The following is a 20,056-nucleotide window of genomic DNA, read 5'->3' on the forward strand; positions in this document are numbered from 1 at the left end:
ATCGATAAATCTTCAACCTATATATATTTTAAAGATTCTCACGGGTGTAAAACCGATCTCGACATTTGACGATGATAAGCGAAACGATGCGGAAACCGTACAAGTACGCACAAATATTATCGCCGCAAGGAGACCCTTTTCCTCCCTCGTCCTTTCGTTTAATGGAATTATAAATTCAATACTAGCCAGCAAACGCACCTGAGTCTGCTTTCCTCGAAACACCGATAGATTTCTCTACCCTTCTCTTTCACCTATGTATTCTCCATTCGTATAGAGTAGTTCATTTGCATCAGTGGCCAACCACTCGCCATCCTAATAATTGTCCGCATGCGGCCACCCGTATTTCGGATGTTCTCTCTCACTCCCTGTCTCTCTCTGTCTCTCTCTTTCTATCTCTATTTATCTGTCTATCTCTCTTCCATGAGTTTCTGATAAACGATCTTCCGTTTCTATGATCTATTCCCTTCACCATTCTCATCGAATATAGGTATACTCTGATAATTGTACAATCTATTCTGTCTTCGTACTAATATTAGTATCAATAAACATTAAATAATTGAGGGTTGGCATACGTTTTCTTTCCCTCCGGACATGTGTACTCTTTTTTAGATCTTAAGTTTGGATTCGGTCAGTTTTTTAAATATACGAAAATGTTTGAATTTTTAATTTCTGCATTTTTGCATAAATTATTCTAATTATTATTTCATATAAAATATACGAGAAATTATTTATTTTCATCAAAAAAAATGTAAGATTTATTTTGTGTCTTATTAAAGTGTGTAATTCTATCCTCTTTTTGTACTCCTTTTTTTTCTCTATCAAATGCTATTTTGTTCTATTTTGACAAGAAAAAAATTTGATAATCTTATGATATTTATAAAACCAATTTTACAATAAATTACGAAAATTAAACATTTCAAGATTTTACAATATTAATCATATTTCTTTTATTTTACATTTTTGATTATTTATAATATAATATAGTAAAAATATGAAAATATTTAAATTAATTTATCGTGATTATAGGATAGTTTAGATCGTTATCTTCAACAACAATCTGCGACTGTAGCAATCAATGCGCACATAATATCTAGTAGTACCATATGGACGACAGATCCTTCGCTATAGCCGTATTATCGAGATTGGCCTCACCGCCTTCTCTTCTCCATCCCTCCTAAATCCTCCGCTTCTCTCTCTCTCTCTCTCTCTCTCTCTCCCTCTCTCCTTCTATCGTCCATCTACCCATCTATTTATCTTTCCATCTCTGTTCCTGTCCCTCTGTTGATCTACCTCCCTCTTTCTCTTTCTCTCTCTCTCTCTCTTTCTCTCCCTCCCCCTCCCCCTCTCTCTCACTCTCTCTGTCCAATCACACCGGTAGCCGCTAAGTGCGATCCATTACGCGTAATGGAATGCGCCAATTATAACATTTGCTGAATAATTGCCGGACGTTCGGCTGCGCCTGCCTATGATGCAGCCGAGCACACAGGGTATATACACGAGAAAGGGAGACCAAAGGGATATGCCAGGGACAGGGATGGTGGTGGTGTTCAAGCTCGCTCGATAACTCACCTACCATAATACCCACCTACCGGGTGAGTCTAGCTTAACAGTTGATAACAATTACCCTCTTTTTTTTTTGTTTTACTCTAATATTTGTGTGATCCTTCGAATGGCAAGAAAATATGATAATATCTTAATCGAAGAAAGTTTTGTTTCAGATTTGTTGCGTTCTTTTGTTGTTGTTGTACTTCTAAATTATTCTCTATTGTATACGTGTAATTTGTTAAACGAGAAATTATCTCAACGTGGTAATAAATAAACAATCAAAAATGTAATGGTATATAAATGTAATATATATATTAAAATATAAAGTGTATTCAATATGACGACAAATTTTAGAGAAAAAAGGAATACAATTGTCCTTTTGATTTTTTTTTTTGCTTTTAATGGATAAAACATCGATTATCATGTAATTTTTATTAGTAAGGATTTTAACTCATTTAAATGATAGAAATATTCGGATTAAAATGTTATCGCGTATAACCACCCGGTATGTACGGTTGCGAGGGCAAACATCAAATAAATCACTTAATAAATTTTGCGGAAGTGGTGGCAAACTCTAAAAGGCCAGCCTGCTGCTTCCCAGTGATGTCTCTGGACCGTCGCTTTGGGGTAGTTTATTACTTTATTTTCATCGATATCTTTTTTTCGGTTTTCTCGTGTCCGTCCGAACGTCCGTCCGTCCATTGGTTCATTTGGAGCAACAACTCGATTGACAAACCGATAAAAATATTTCTCGAGTTATATGATGAAGAAATTATTAAATTAAAATATAAGTGACGTATCCGTAGACACAGTATGAACGATAAATGATCACGAGGAATATCATAATGATATTGCACATTAATTATCTTATAAACTCATTAATTTTCATTTATATAACAATGATGAATAATGCGTTATAGTTAATTGTTTGAATATCTTGGAAATGATAAAAAATAAAAAAACGTAACAAATTTGATTACAATCGGTAAAATCTCGTCGAGTTGTTTCGAACTATTATTCGTTTGATCATGTAATTTAAATGTCCGAAAGTTTAGTATAAAAATTCTCGTAGTTGGTATTGGTTTGATATGTAATCTACGTTGTTTCATCTGCTTTCTCTGACCGTTTTGCGTAAAAACGTTCGTATAGAAGGATATAACAGAGTTATACAGGCTGCATTTTTCCATCGGATGGCCCGCAGATCAAAGTGCAGTGAATGCGTATAAAATGTTAGTAATGTGAGCAATATAAAATGTTATTTATAAAGCTATACTATATATTGATGGAAAGAGTTCCATCTGTGGAGATGAAATTCCATTAGAAAATTTCCGAGTACATTTAACGTATACAAATGTAAGTTCGTGTTAATCCGTTTTTTTTCAACGCTTTCCCCTTCGTGTGTTTTTTTTTTCTTTTTCTCTCTCTCTCTCTCTCTCTCTTTTTCTCTTTTTCTTTTTTCCTTTAACTCGCAAGCTTTTCCCACTTCGCGAAATCTACGTTGTTATCGTTTTTAAGTTGAAAAAGTTTAAATCTTTTAATGTAATATTCAGGATTCGACATAATGAAAATATTATTATGCCAGACTGTTGTTTAATATATCGAACAATTTTTTTCTTTCAGAAAAAAAAGTACTAAAAAGAAAGAGAGAGAGAGAGAAAGAAGGAAAGAAAAAAAAACAAAGGATCGGGTATTGTTGTAAAAACAAAGATTTTTATATCACGGCGAGTATGTTGAAAAATTTTATCTATGCTTTTTCATGGACGAAGTAGTGGAGTTTTGCGTAAAAACGTCGTTTGATATATACCACGTTGAGTGATCGCGTTAATAGAGGGGCTGCATTTTTTTCATCATTAATCCGTGCCGATCAAAGTGCAGAGTTTAGCCAACAACGGTGAACAGAGTCGGTACTTCCGGTGGACAGATTGATAAAGCGAGAGAGGAAAAGAGATACATATATATATATATATAGATAGATAGATATATAGATATAGATATAGATATATATATATATATATAGATATATATATATATACATATCGAGAGTGATAAAGAGAAAGAGAGCGAGAGAGAGAGAGTCGAAGAGAGGGAGACTAGTCGAAAACTACGTTAGTGCGCGTGTTTTCGCGCGATTCAATCCGCGGTGAATTAACCAACCGAGGAAAACCTCGTTACCTTCGAACGAGACCAGGTTCATTCCGTTCCGTTTCTGCTTTCTCGAAATGACCTATCTATCTATATATGTATCTACATATGCATTTATGTATGTGTGAATCCATATATATGTGCATTTATGTTTTACACCGAGCGTCCAATCGTTTTCAATTGAAAAATCGTTCAACCGCTAGCAAAAAGTTCTTTCTAATAGATTTGAAATAATATTAACAAGTTTTCGAATATATACACACACCCTGTAGATATTACATATCAAGAACATAATATACGACTACCAATATCTCTTATCGAAAATGAAGGACAACTTAGAACGGCTATCAAAGTGGATTCGAAAATTGAAAATCATTGCGGTTTCTGATCCCCTTAGTTTCGCCAGACAACCTCGATAAATTTTCTCCATTCTCGTCTTCTCGGTGAAGCTTTATCCTTTATAAGACGTTATACCGGATATCCTTTCCAAGAGATTTCTCTCTTCTTTATTTCTGATAGGTATTTCGTATTATCGTTAGTACGGCAATATTTTGAGAGATACTCTTTCAAATCCTTTTTCATAAAAGCTCTTATTCTTTACAATCAAAAATCTTGTTTATACACATTAACCGTATAACGTAGCACAGATTTATAAAGATTATAATCAAACAAAAATTGAAGAAAATTAAATCAAATTTATCTCGAATACATAGAATCTATATTGTCCTTCCAATAATGTTATGGATTTTACGAGGACTTCACAGTCTGTCCGCAAAGTGGCCTCATTTTTCTTGTAATTCCATCATGTCGGAAACGAAGAAGATAGAAAGAGAGAGAGGGAGAGAAAAAAAGAAAAAGGTGTAACGAAGAAGCGATACAGACGGTCTCCTCTCCCTTTTTGTGTAGGTTGTAAGTCGCGGGGCGTGTTCCCGTTTGGCTTTGACATGCAAATTGCCTGACAATGAATTTCGTAAAACCTTTTACCACGAAGGGCGCTTCGGGGAATGAACGAGAGCCAAGCTGAAAACTCTCTCCCTCTTTCTCTCTCTCTCTCTCTCTCTGTCTCTCTTGGAACATCCCGACGCATGCGGCAGCAGTGGGCGGAAAAGAGAAGCGGAAGACGCCAGACGACGTTGCGGTATTAATCACTGTCTACCGGCATCAAGGAGGTTTCCACCTTTTACGCTTCCTTGCCGTTGAATCTCGCGATATCGTGAAAGCTCCCTCTATTTCATCTTCGCTCTTGATTCACAATCGTGTAATTGCATACGAATAGAAAGATAGATAGAGAGAGAGAGAGAGAGAGAGAGAGAGAGAGAGAGAGAGAGAGAGAGGATTGGGATTAAATGAGAAACAAATGTTTGTTTTATCATGAAATATCGCATTTACTTTATAAGAGAATTCAGATTTATTGTTCGTTTTATATTTTTTATTACCAAACATAAATACAAAATGTATACTATTAATATATATTTAAGAATTGACTACCGTAAATATATTCTTTTTCTCTCTTTTTTTCTGAGAGATATAAAGATTTTCTTAAACGACACAGCCATAGCAAGGTTAAGAGAGATTGTAAGGATTTGAAAGTAGAAAAGGATAAAAACGTACAGATCGACATTTGAATTTTCCCCTTGCCGTGGCTAACATAAGAAGAGTAAGAAGAAGTAGAAAAAGAAGAAGAAGAAAAAGAAGGAAAAGAAGAAAAAGAAGAAGGGTGGTAATGGCTCGTTGAATCCTAGGTAGCCACGTAAGGAGTATCGAGAGACATCGTTAAGCGTCGATCGCTTCACCCAAAGTAACTTGGCGCCTTGTTTCCACCTTAGCTTCGTCTCTCTCTCTCTCTCTCTCTCTCTCTCTTTATCTATCTATCTTTTTTCTTTTCTAACGTCGCCTTTCTTACTCGTCCTTATCTCCCCATCCTCCCTCCCCGTCGCAGTCCAACATTATACACGGTGTTGCAGAGTGCTACGAGGTTACATAGCTCTACGCGTCTTGATATAGACTCTGATGGAGTTTGTGGAGGTGGAAGTAGACGAGGCGTGCGCGAGTACGCGCGCGCGCGTCGCACTCACACACTACTTTAACGACATAGCCGTGTGTTGATAGTGGTGCCGGTGGTGGGGAAGAATGGGGATAAACCATGATGTCGTTGATTAATACGGTTTACCAGTAAGTGTAACGGAGTGTGCAGAACGGGTCTATGTCTCCCCACCAACACGAGAGTACCACCACTTTCTTCACTCCACCACTTCCACTACTATCACGATGGCGCACCTCCGAGCAGAAATCTACTACCCTCTCCACCCTCGTGGAATTCGTTGAACCAACCCGGAGCCACGTGCCGATCAATGGCGTCTTGTCTCTGGTTGGTCGAGCCGAGGACAACCCCTCGTCTCTTCCTCTCCCTTCTTCCCACTCTCCCTCTTTCGCTCTTTCTCTCTTCCACCTTCGTCCTTTCCTTTCTCGCTTTCTGCAACCCCTCCGTGTACTCTCCAAGAGGGTTGATCCCATAAGAGAGGGCGAGCTTTCCTTATGAGAAGCATTGATTGCCAACAACCCCTTCTGCTGTTCTTTCTTCTTTCTGCCTTCCTCTCTCTCCTCTTCTCTTCTTCCTTTTTCCCATACCCCCATTTCTCCCACTCATTCTCCTCATTCTTCCTCTTTTCCCTCCTACTCCTCTCTTTTTCATTTTTCCTTTTTTCTCTCCTTTTCCGCTCCCTCTTTCCTACATCGCTATAACTTCTCCGCATTTTCATGTTGTTCAACGATGCGCAAAAGATTTTACGTTTATACGAACGTACGAGTGTTTCCCGATGGCGTACGTCTGACAAAAGTCGAGCATTACTACTCACTCAAGAAATCGTGGAACATTAATTTAACTCGACGATTTCAACAGCCAAAGGGTTTATATCTATTTTATGTATATATATGTATGTGTGTGTATATATATGTATGCATGTTTAATTCATACGAGATTATAGCAAATATTTAGTGTTTGAAATAAAAGAAAATAAAAATGAAAAAAAATAAAGTAATATGATAGGAAGTTGGAAATCTGATGTAGTTTATAGGATCCATTTTGTTGAGTGTTGATTGGAATAATAATTTGTCTTTGGAAATGATATAACAAGCGTTTCGTTATACTCAAATGTTTCGAAGTAATAACACAATGTGGATAGTCAGGGTGTATGAGCTTTCAGATAAACACGAGAAATGACAGATAGAAGGCATAAACTTTCAATTTATCACGAGAGAACAAGTTTATTCGAATATCTCACTACCACAGGTTTATACACTACATAATAATCGCTAGCTCGTAACATAGTTTTTCTTTAGACTATCTTTAATTAGCACTGACACTTAATCAGGAGGTAATATACACGTCTCTATGGGTTAGCTACGTATTCCTTTTTTGGCCTCTACGCTGTACTCACGAAATTCAGAATAACGGCTAAGAGGTATTCCTCTTTTTTGTTTTTGTTTTTCGTTTCACTTTTATATCGTTCGTCGACAAAGATCATATCGCTTATTTCTTTTTCTCTCTCTTTTTTTTAAGGCATGATACGAGTAGTATGAATCGAATAAAACGTTTTTAACTTCGATCCCTTTGTTTTGATTGCTTTTCTTGTTTTTTTTTTCTTTTTTTTTTTTTTTTTAACAAGACTACATTTTTCGAATTTTTCCAGTACTCGAGTTTATCGTGCGATTTCGAAATTATCGTAAATAATGTGGCGCCTCAAATGCATGTTGATAATTTTTAGAGATTAAACAATTTGTTGCATTGCAAATGAAATTGAAAGCAAATATATGACACATTTGCAGCGCTACTATGTCCTCTTCCCTCTCACTTTTTTTTTCATTTTTATCATACACATTCGTTTCATTATTTTGTTATTCTGTCACAAATTTTTCTATCAAACAATCATTTAAAAATATTACATACGGTGATATATATAACATTATTATTTATTTTCTTATTACGTAAAAATTTGATTGCGCTAAATTCACAATTAGGTATAATAATGTCACATCGATGAAATACTGGTTCATACTAATTACAATCGCAAATGAATTTTGACTTCTTTGCAAAGTGTAGACAATAATTGAATTAAACTTTAAATAAATTTAAACTTGTAAATAAACTTTTGTAACTACCTAATATTTCATCTTTTCATCGTATGATACTTCGTTCCGGTTTTGTCGTCATATTATTGTTGTTTTGCGGACGGTGATATGAGTTTAAACAAAGATTATTATTTTATGTAAATATAAAAAAGAAGACAGTAAAAATTTTCTACGAAAAACTCGAGTACTCTAATTTTTGATAGTTCCAGCAGACAAATGCAAACATTACTTGGTTATTCAGACACATCACCGTTAATCTGCTATCGTTAGAAAATATTCAAAGTACAATTGCGTTTAGTTGCGAAAATATCGGATTTTGTGCTTAAATAAAAATCGAAATAACTTCCCGCATAAACGCAAAACGAGTGATCTACTTTTCGAACAAAATCTATAAATCCGATACTGTTTTCACAGAACGACGCGAAATTACGAAGACGATTCCGGAGGTTCTCGTAGTTTGATTTCGCACCTAATCTATATAACTATAACAATGCATCTACATTTGCAATTAACAAGAAAAAAAAAGATACGAACCGGAAACAAAGAATACGCTAATGGGGTTCGAGGATAAATGCAAATCGACGCTATTTATATAATATAAATCTCGAGCGTGCGTTTAAAGTATTTTCGAACAATCACAAAAATGTACCAACGACGTAATTCATCGTATTTGGCAAAACTTCGATAAAATTCCGAGTGAAAAACCCAACGTTATCCGACGAACCGCTAAGTTGGTTCGAGTTATCGAGAAAACGTAGGTAGGATATATTAGATTCAAAGAAAGAACTACGATCAGATGATCCTAGGGATCCTCTTTCGTCGTCGGTTGAATCTGATGGGCGACGCTTGGTAGATGATGATGATGATTCTCAGGTCTTCTGGATAGACCTAAGAGAGGTGGCAGTAAGGGTAGATGTAAGGGCAAGGGTAAACCACCAGGAAAACCAGCTAGTCCGCCTAACAATGCTGAGGCTGTCGAATGTTCCTGAGCTTTTCTTCTCAATTCAGCGAGACTGCTGCTACGATGAAGATCACCTGTACCGGGTTTGCAGCAGCCACATAATGAACCTGGCCAGCCTGCTGGTGACCAAGACAACATTTCTTGCAAGCTACCCGGTCGATGATCGCTCGTACTCCATAGAGAAGGTGTCGTAGAGGTCAACGATGTTGGTGTGCTGCTTACAACTTTACTACCAAAGAGTGGCGGTGAAAATTGTGCAGCTAAATGTGGCGAGAAGAAAAGTGAGGTCGGTGGTTCCACTGGCCTAAAGCCTGCTCCTAATCCAGGAGTGCTGAAAAAACAAAGAAAGAAAACCAATTTAAATCATCGTGTGTAAGCGAAGAAGTAATTAATAACGTTTTCTTTTTTTTTTCAAGTAAAAGGATCCGATTGAAAAGATAATGTTGGGATTAGAAATAGAGAGAAAAGAGAGAGAGAAATAGCCCGTGGAAGCGTTAACCCGATTAACACGTGCGATGTTCCGCATCCTTCGAGAGAAGACTCCTTTGAGGCGCTGATGATTATCTCAAATATTAATCGCAAATATTGTTTAATTAATGTAACGAGCTTCGGGCGAAAGAGCTGTGCGGGCAAAGGGAAGTGGTAATTTCCAGAGTTCGTAGAAGAGTAGGAAATAGAGAGAGGGAAAGAGAAAAGAGAAAGAGAAAGATAAAGAGTGAGATGGAGAGAAGATTTTGCTAGCTAACGGTATTCAGTTGGTCGGATAGTACTCTGGAGGTGGAATTTAGAAGGAAGTGGGAAAGGCGGTCTGACTCCTGTAGAATCCTTTAGCCGAGAGCGGATTTTAGGTAGGCCGATGCGATACTGTTGGTGGTGGGAAAGAACGAAAGGAGAGGGAAACCGCGAAAACGAAGAGAGGGGATCTGCAAGGATGGTGTGTAGTAATGCTGGATGATGCTGCTGTTATACTGGTAGTGGTTCCTAGTGACGTTGCTAATACGTCCAAGAGAGATAGAGAAAGAGAAAGAGGGGAAGGGGTATCGTACTGCCTGTAAGCGCGATAATTAGCGGCAATTAGCCGCGTAGCCTACCGTGCACCTTGCTTACGTGCGCTCGCTTGCCTTTCGAGCGAACACACCAAACTAATTTCGTTCGAGTATATACCGCGTATCATCCACGGGATTCCTTGTTGACTTCCTATTCACGTTTAGAGCGCTGGAAATGATATTCTAAATCGATAAATTTATACAACTATTCATGGAAATATAAATCTAGATAGAACATATGGAGTTTATATACAAATATGATTTCTTAAATTTACAATGACAAAAAATTTGATTAACACATTGTGAAGAGCGTCAGAAAGCTTAATAGTACAATGCACAGTACTTTTATTATTGACACTTATAAATTTCTAAATATTACTATATATATTCATTGATTCATTTACAAAAATTGAATTGAATTTAATCAAATTATTTGAAATTCATTGAGACGTCGATGCGCGGATATGAGAAAGTAACAAAACGAGATATGTCATAACCCGTCATCAACGCATGGTTTACTATTTTTAAGGGAAATGTTCGTGACCCGTACGCAATGTGTTAAAATTTTCGATTCCTTGAAAAATGTCAAAACGTCAAACTGCGAGTGATTTAAATCGACGACAAGAGAATAGAAATACTACTTTGAAAGTGAACAAAGAAAATAAAGAGAAAGAGAGAGAGAGAGAGAGAGAGGGAGAGAGATAAATACAAAGATAGAGAAGTGAAGGAGAACCATCGTCATAGATATACACGGCGGTTGTATCTTTGTAGATATATATGTATATGTATAAGGTAAGAAGGAACGCAAAGCTTACACCCCTGTAGTCGAGAAGCTCCCGTACATCTGAATAAATAATGAGGATATATTTACGGCGAGCGGTTTTAAATAAATTACAACTGCGGAGGCGGCGAAGGAGTACCTTTCCAACCTCCACCGTCTCTCTCCACCGTTCTCTCTTTCTCTTCCTCATCCACCTCTTCGAACCCATACCCTTCTTCTACGTGCATATACATATACACACGAATACGTATACAAATACAAATACTCTCCTTTTCCTCCATCTTGTATTCCATCTAACTCGTACGAATGTACTCTACGTGTCTACATTTTCGACATTGTTCTTACCTTTTCCTAGGCTCAATGCAATGGAGGAGACTCGTCTTTGGGATTACGTAGAGCAACCGTCGGATTTACTCTCTCTCTCTCTTTCTCTCTCTTTCTCTCTTTCTCTCCTTTCCTTTTACCTCATCCTTCCTCTTATTCTTCCTTTGTCTCTCTTCTTAGTTTCTTTCTTAACTTCTTTTATTTCATTCATCTCTCATCTTCTTGCCATCAGTGTACGATTATCTTGTGCTTTTGACAAGTATAAACGAAGAAAGATTTAATTACAAAATGCATTTGAGAATCCTCTTTCCCCCATTTTAAAGTTAAATAAAATAATTTAAAAATAAGTATCCAGCTTTGTTTTTTGTCATTATTAAACCGACATTGCTCCTCTTGACTGTTTAAGCTAATCCACTTTTTCGTGAAATATGTAATACTAGAAAACTAACATTTTAGACAGAGAAAGAGAGAGAAGAAGAGAAATAGAAGATTTATTTCATTCTATTACTCGGAAAATGATCATTTGTTGGAATAAGTATTTCCGTCGAGAGTCCCTTTGTTGAAATTTTGTCGCGATTTATCATTTGTCAAGTGGCCTGTTCCCTGTTCCTTTATCTTTTGAATGAATGAATTGAATTTTGAATGACAAAAGAAAAAGAAAAGAAAAATCATTGAAATAATTTACCTAACTCTTACAAGACGAAAAGTATAACACAGCTAAACGATCCATTACATAGAAAGAAGATTAGCTCGTATGTGTGTAAACCAGCGAGATTTAACGAGCCGACGATTATCGCGATTATACGAGTGGTTTGGAGTTGAAGAAGGATGAGAGGAAGTGAAACGCTTAGTCTACGATGAGAGAGAACGAACATTGCGAATAGGATGATGAAGAAAGGGGGAGAGTGTTGGCGGCTTCAAGGGGGTAGTTTAATGGCGCGTATCCAGCATCCGGGTGACGTGTTCAGCGGTGCTTGTACGTTGAAATCGTGGGGATTCGTGAGGAACGAAAAATAAGCTAGGAGGAAAGGAAAACTCGAAGTAGGATGAGAAAGAAGAACTAGTAGAGAAAGAGAGGAAGAGAGAGGAAGGAAGGGAAGGAGGGAGGGAGGGAGATAAGAGGAGAGAAAGAGGAAGATGGAAGGAGTCTAGTAGAGAAAGATCAAGTGAGGAGGAAAAGAGAAAAGAGAGGTAGATATTTCCTAAAGACGTAAATACAAACGAAGCTAAAAGCTTACCTCTCAGCGGGTGGTCCCAAGCCCCCTACGGTGCTCGGCGGTGGTGGCGGCGCCCTTATAGGGGTCGGTGGTGGCGTCGAGACGCCACCCAGGGACGGCTGACTCGGCTGGGGCCGAGGACTGACCGAGGCGGATGTTGTACTTGGGCTTCTCGAACCACCTGCACCCTCTGGTCCTACGTCCTCGGCATCAGCAGCACTGCTACTTGTAGTACCTGCATAATCAGTCAACTTTTACATACCTTTTCTGACTTCATCTTATTTTGTGCTTTATGCAAGAACAACAGAAAACGTTTTTTTTTTTTGTATAGAATACACACACACATTCCTTGCTTAAAGTTATATAAAATAATACTAGATGCTCTTTTGCAATTTAAATATGTAAAAAGTGAATATACAATTATTTTTTCTTTTTCGATCAAAGATATAAACGATTTTTTGAATGAAAAAAATAAAAGAATAATTTTAAAAAAGATTCAATTCAAATTTCCTATTTCATAACAACCTATCGTAAAACAGCAATCATATTACTGCCCAAGTAAGACGTAAAATTATAGTATCTTTTTTTATCCTTACTTATTTAAGATCTATAACTTGTCGTAGTAATTTATATACAATATGTAAGTATATAAGTATATATATATATATATATATATATATATATATATATTTTTGTGCTACATTATTTTTATATACCTTCAGGATCGTGACCAGTAGGACTAGGACCAGCGGACGAAGAAGCTGGTGGTGCCAATCCTGAGGTTTCCAAGGTTCCACTGCTTCCAGCGCTCCCTCCTCCTGTACTTCCTCCTCCTGTTCCTCCAGCACCACCATTTCCACCCTCTCGCTTCCTCTGTTCCTCTTTCAGTCGTTCGCTTTTCCGCCATTTTGCTCGACGATTTTGAAACCAAACCTGCAAAAATACCCGCGTATTTCTCACTTTTACCATTAATTCCACTGGAAGCATTTATTATTTATGCTTTCGAGTAATTTTCTCGTTAAAATGGTAAATCACATATGTATATGATTTATATATATATATATGTATATACGCACACTGTAACGTATATTATATGCATACATGTGAAAATGCATATTTTCAACTTCAATTGATGTCGACGAATAAAAACGTTTCATTTATTAACGAAAATTTACACGCTACAGGATTTACACAGGGACTCCTCATCTCAAATCGCTTCCATTTATGCTTGTAAACCTAATTCAAAATTTAATAACGACGTTCAAATAAAGTCAACGAGCTTGAGTTTTGTCGACTACTTGGCTTTGTCGGTGGGGGCTGGGAGGGTGGTAGAGACAAGGAAAGAAGAATATAGAGAAAAATGAGAAAAACAAAAGAAAGAAAAGTTGGAAGCGAGGGAGCCTACGTTTTCTCGTCTTGTTCGCGAATGTGCAAGGATAATTGCATGTACCGGGTGGCATTCTGAGGCAGGAACGTGCATGGAGAAGATTGTCGAGGTACTCTTTTCCGTCGTGCATGTTCAACGAGCCAACAGCAAGCACTGCCCTCGAGTGCTTTTTAAAAAGCTCGAGTTCCGCTAACGAGACTAACTTGACATAATACCAACTGAAATAGACTTTATTATACCTAGCTATACTTTCTCTCTTTCTTTCTCTTTCTCTTTCTCTCAGTTTCCTCGTCGTTGCTTATTTTATTTTTTTGTCATTCTTTGTTTATTTTATTTATTTTTTTATTTCTCTCTTATAGCATAACGACGCTCTTCTCATCCTCTCGGCGTCTACATATTATTTTGTTTTTATTTTAGTTCTTGCATTGTCTTGCGATGAAAATAAATATTAGGTGCAGAAGTTTAATTCGATGCCTTGATATTGAAATTATTCCACCAAAATTGCCATCTTTTGTATCAATTTTCTTATTAATCATGTCAAATAAAATACTCTTTTGCAATGGATATCCATTTAAAAGTTTCATTATTCTAAAATATGTTTCTTTGTACAAGACTTTTGAAATATTAGATTAGATTGTAAAAATTCTTTCGGTGCCTTTTTAAAATAAATTTAAGTATTTATTTTCAAAGAACCATATATTAATTTTGGAACCTAATTTATAAGTAAATATTTCTTGCTTAAAATTGGTAGTAGATATACAAATATTCCTGTGACTCACCGCACAAATGTATATAATATGTACAATGTGTACATACATATATACATAGATAAACGTACATACATTATAGGTGTATACGTGAAAGTAAGCAAATTTAAAGCTGATCGTAAATCGCGTCTCATGGCTTTTTAAACGATCGATAAATATCGAGAATGGTATCTTGAAAAGAGGATAAGAGAGGAGAATGTTAAGTGTGAAATAGGGTAAACGCGAATATCGAATCGATCCTTGGCGGGTATAAAAATTCCATGCCTCGAGGACGAAGTAAGGAGTCTTCGAAATTACTATCCTTCCTACTACGACTACTACTACTACTACAACCAACGGCAAAAGTTTCGTCGGGAGGTGGGGATGGGGGTTGCTCGAAAGTAGTAGGGAGAGAGAGAGAGAGAAAGAGAGAGAGAGAGGCTTGGGAAATGGTTTAATAAAATAAATACGATGAGCTCGGTTCTACAGGAGGCCGGTGCGGTTTCGAAGGCAAGCACGGTCTCGAAAAGAGAAGGAAGAGGTAGAATAGAGGTGGTGGTGGTGGTAGTGGTGGTGGTACTAGAAGAGTGGGTAGCTATGCTGGCAGACGGGGAGATATAATAATATCCTAAGGGTTGCGGGGGCGAGTAATAGCTGGGAACAAAGCCGTGGTTCCCTCGAGACTACCTCGCAGCGTAGAGCGTTTCGTTCTTTCTTTCCCTCTTGTACTCGTTCCTATATATATACTTCTTTCTTTCTTTCTCCCTTTCTCTTCTATTTCTTACGCGCGTTCTTCTTCATCCCTTTTCAATACGAATTTAATCCGAAATATGTCGGTAATGGCCACGGCTTGACTCTTACCGTACCCACTGAGGTATTTAATCTTTCGGCGCTTACCGTGCAAATCTTTGACTCGTTAAGAATCCATCTGCATATTTTCATTGATCGTATGACTTTTACATCTTTCTCTTTACATCTTTATACCATTTGATTATGACAGAATTATTTAAACTTTAACTAATAACCTCGGGTCACAGGGACTCGAGTTTAAAAATATTTTTAGTTAAAACCGTATTTTTTAATGTTATTAAAATATAAATATTTTTTTTATTAATGTTAGTGTATCTACAAAAGTATCTATTGTATCCCTTTTCATTAAAAAAAAAAAAAATTGAGTAAAACGTGATTTTAACACCAGAGTCCTAGAAGCTCAACGTCACTAGTTATACTCCTATTAAATGCATGATCATTAAAGTTTAAACGAGTTTTATGGCCGAACTATTATTTTTTTGGACTGATAAAAGGTTGAATAAATCCTGAGCCTAAAAGTGTCCTGTGATTACTGTTGCTCTTAAGGATCATGTCGTTTAACGTCAAAAAACAAAACACTACATTTTTTAAAGAATGATGTTTCTTTTTTCTTTTTGCCTTAAGAATTAAAAGTAATCGTTAAAATTCTGTCAATTAGATATTCAAAACTTCATTTACAAATTTGTACAGATCTTCTAACTTTTCATTTTTTTTTCATATTATTTAATTTGTACATAATTACGAAATTATTCAAATAAGCTCTCAAAATGAACTTTACTATCTTCGTGTTTCCATTTTTTTGAATTAGAAAAATATAATTTCTTTTGAAATAAATTTCATTAATCAGATTCCTATTAAATTTATTTATACTTCGTATACGATAAAGAAGAAATAAACAATGAGACAAATACTATACACACACACATATATACACAGATGCATGATGGGGGTAAGGCTAAGCGTAAACTAGCGATGCAAGGTTGAATAAATGCTGGGCGCGAGAGTGTGCAATGGTTATTCGTGTACGCGATTCGAGCGCTTTAGAACGTGCCTCAACGATGCAGAAGTCCCCCTCCACCCCCTAGGAGGTACTAATTGGAGTAGAAGAGGAGGACAGGCACTACATAAACGCGCCTATTTGTCCATTATTCCAGATTCCCTTTGTCTTTGCTAATGAAACAATGAGTCTGCGCCGTAATTACGTCATGGCTGCTTCTCTCTCAGTCTCTCTCTTTCTCTCTCTCTCTTTCTCTCTTTCTCTGCATCTATCTTTCTCTCTCTCTCTCTCTTTCTCTTTGTCTCGTCTATTGTATATACTTCTATCGGATCTACCTCTCGGCTTTTAGCCTCCCCTGTACAATGCATATTAAATTGACGCAAGAGAAAATCTTTTTTAGGAAATATCTATTCTCGATCCTTTTAACATATTAAAATTACTACAGAATTTTCGTAAGGTCGTAACCCGTAGACCAATATAAAATTTTCATTATTATTATTATAAGCTTTATATAATAATAAATTATTAAAAAGTTTTATGAGTAATAATAATGTACTTATTTCATTGGAATTTATTCGTTATACAACACCGCGGTATCCCTTGACAATGCATTTGGTTGCTACTAAGTTGAAAATAAGTTGGATTAAAATGGATTTTGTTGGTAGGGAAAAAAAAAGCTAAAATTATACGAAATATGTAATAGCATATGATAAAAAGTATAAGAAGGTTAGCACCATTTTTATTAATATTGCTTTAACACACCTCGTAGCTAAATAGAATTTTAATCACTAGTATTTACAATAAAAATTTAATGATTAAAGATTAAATTAATAATTGTCTCATTAGATAATCTTATTATATTTTTCATTTTGTTTAATTTATTTGTGTTATTGTACAATTTAGATAAAACCTTATTCAATGTAATAATTTATTGATTTTTTTTTACAACTCTATAACTCATCAATTATAAGAATAAACAATCATTGCTAATCACAGTTTATCACGTGTTAAAACAAATTCAATTATCCCATTATTACGATTTCGATGAATAAATAAAAAGAAAACAAACTGACCACACCAAGGTATATGGTAATATACTGAGAAGGTAAGGAAAAACATCAATCTATCTGGGAAAGGCAAAAGGATTTTCTAAATGGGAATCGGTGCTGTTGCGTGGATTCTCCGAGCGAATTACCGCGGCAGGAGTAAATATGGCTGGTAGGACGTTGCCGCGAATACAAAGTAATCCCAGAGATTACCGGCTTACTCTGTCAGGAGATTACGTCAGGTCGAGGGTGTCAGTATGCCTCATGGGGCTAAGGGGTGCGACTCTCGCTTGCTTCTTCCTATAATTCTCTCTCTCTCTCTCTCTCTGTTTCTCTTTCCTTCTCTCTCTTTTTCTTTCATTCATTCTTTCTCTCTACCTCTCTTTCTCTCTTTCGGCTAGCGCTGACACGGTTATGGGAATAAAATTACAAATGACCTATGTACTTATGTGCACCATAAACAAAGACATAATCACCAAACTCTTTTTTCATTTATTAGGTAGTTGCAATTAATTCGGTACCTTTTAAAGAAATTTATTATAATATATAACTGTTATTTTTCAAATTAGTTTTCATTATTTTCGCTAATAATAATTTATCTCAATCAGACAACTGCCGATTATCTCGACGAAAGAAAGATGCCGATTTTGATACAATGAATTTAATATTAAAGTACTGAATTAATTGCTACACTTAATATTTTATTTTTGTTCGTATTCATTTTGTGAATTTCACTTATAAGCAATTTTAAAAGAAAGAAAAACTCACCTGGACTCTTGCTTCCGTAAGGTTGATCTTCATCGCTAGATCTTCCCTCGTAAAGACGTCTGGATAGTGAGTCTGTGCAAAAGCTGATTCGAGTTCCTCTAATTGCTGGAGAGTAAAGGTCGTTCTATTCCTTCGTTGTTTTCTTCTTACGAAAGAATCCTCACCGACTCCGTGCAAAGCTGGATGGTAAGCCGAATAACTGGTATCTGAAATCAAAAAAATAAACGGATCATTTTTATCTATCTATATTATATAACCTATTTGTTTCTAAAGTGATATATAAATCTATTAATTCTTATTTTGAGATAAATTTTACTATTAAATAACAATTAATAAAAATGTTTTAGAAAAATAAGTTTTTCTTTTTGGAATTGCACTTTTAAATGAAACTTTATATAACAAATTTGTTTAAGGATATTATACTGTATTGGTTTTGTCATTAAAAATACAATGAGAATTAAAATAAATTTATATTAACACTAGTTATAATAAGAAATTTTTATTCAAATTTCGACTTATACTATTTAAAAAAAGAAACTCATATATATGTATGTATGTACTAGGTATTTATATGGAAGTGATCGATCCGATTATCAAAGGGATTAATTAAAAAGTGATACATGTTTCTCCTCGTTAATATCTATAGAGAAACGTTGTTCCCCCGATCAATTTCAATTTTAGATTTTCCAGACGATTACACGAAAGGGTTGTGTTGTATAGCGCGGAAATCCAAAATACGCGATTTACCGAAAGCTTCGAGCGTACCTACAGATATATAGAAACACGAATAGAAGAGAATGAGAGGTAGAAACATTAGCGAGTATAGGTAGAAGAGAAAGAGGGAGAGAGAATGGATATTACGAAACCCGGAACCGCTCATCAATGATGCAAAGCAATCAGCGCAATTAATTACCACAGCGCTAAGCCAAAGCTTAACGAAAAACACAAATTAATTTCCTAAACTCATAAAAATTCATGCCATTTCGTTCTCTCTTCTATCTACTCTTTATCTTTCTATTTCTTTCTCTCTCTCTCCCTCTCTCTTATGTTAGTTATCTTCATTTTAGGTATGATAAAATTACAGGAAAATAAAGTCACTTTGCGATTAAATGAAAATAAAACTTACCGTAATATGTTATCAAAAAGATTGTAATAATTTTAACTATCGAAAAAAATTCGACAAATATCACATGTTTCTTGATTTCTTAATCATTGTAGATTTGCATTTAAAGTTCTTGTTAATGTATATGTCAGTGTTAAATTGTATAATTCGGTTAAATCGTGAAAACCTTAAATTTTACTCGAAATAATTCATATTTTTGGGAAAACATATTTAAAGTGTTACTGAGTAACATCAACATATGTATATATAAGAGAAAAGAAGATTTAACATTATATTATACGTGAAAATAGATTCGATAAAGTAGCAATCAAATTGTTGCTGTATTAAGGATCGAAATTCCAGGTACCGACAGAGAGAAAGAGAGAGAGAAAAAAAGAGAAAAAGAACTAATAGTTCAATCACCCTTGTAGAATATTTTCAACTGCAATACGTAATCAAAATATTTTTCAATATTACATCATTGAATTTGCTTTGATTTTGATTATTTTATCTGCAGACCAGGATAAATCATTGAATGAAGCATAATGAAAACGTAGCAACGCATAAACTTGACGTGAATAAAAAGGATTTTTGTTGGATGGTTATGTGCAATGACGATTATTCTTCTCTTTTTTTTATCGTTCTTCAAGGATTACCTAACCTTTTGTCTTCCGTTGACTATGGGATAAATCATAGTAGAGCAGAATAAGAAAACTGGTAGGTAATATGAAGAGGTAAAAAAAAAGGAAAAGAAAAGAAACAAGTAAATCTGCAAAATTATACGACTCTGTAAAAAAATGTTTGATCCAAGTTATCTAAGTTATTTCTCGTTGAAAGAAGATACCGTCAAGTAGACGACGAATAAGAGAGAAAGAGAGAGAGAGAGTGTGTGTGTGTAGGAGTACGCGCAAGTGCAAAAGTCGTTGGCAAGAGCCGACTCCGTTCGGGACTCCGGGTATACTAATAAATTGGATTAAGCCGACTCTCGATGAGTTGTATGAGTTGTCTGGATCCCAGCTTTACCTTCGCCCGACTCTAATCTAAGATCTTGAGTGG

The 20,056-nt window shown here is 35.7% G+C and overlaps 1 protein-coding gene across 1 annotated transcript in view; it reads right to left on the reverse strand.

The window, feature by feature from the left end:
• Window positions 1-6,931: 6,931 nt before the first annotated feature.
• The window catches only part of Drgx (Dorsal root ganglia homeobox), a 33,798-nt gene continuing 20,673 nt past the window's right edge, over window positions 6,932-20,056 (reverse strand). The window contains exons 3-6 of the mRNA XM_015316997.2: window positions 17,899-18,104; window positions 12,861-13,077; window positions 12,166-12,379; window positions 6,932-9,107 (exon numbers count right to left, since the gene is read on the reverse strand). Of these exons, the coding sequence (XP_015172483.2) occupies window positions 8,618-9,107; window positions 12,166-12,379; window positions 12,861-13,077; window positions 17,899-18,104 (1,127 nt within the window). The 3' untranslated portion in view covers window positions 6,932-8,617. The remainder of the gene's footprint in view (window positions 9,108-12,165; window positions 12,380-12,860; window positions 13,078-17,898; window positions 18,105-20,056) is intronic.

This window comes from Polistes dominula, unplaced genomic scaffold, assembly GCF_049000335.1.
Source record: "Polistes dominula isolate Pdom_NZ unplaced genomic scaffold, Pdom_raw_medaka contig_77, whole genome shotgun sequence".
Lineage (NCBI taxonomy): Eukaryota > Metazoa > Arthropoda > Insecta > Hymenoptera > Vespidae > Polistes > Polistes dominula.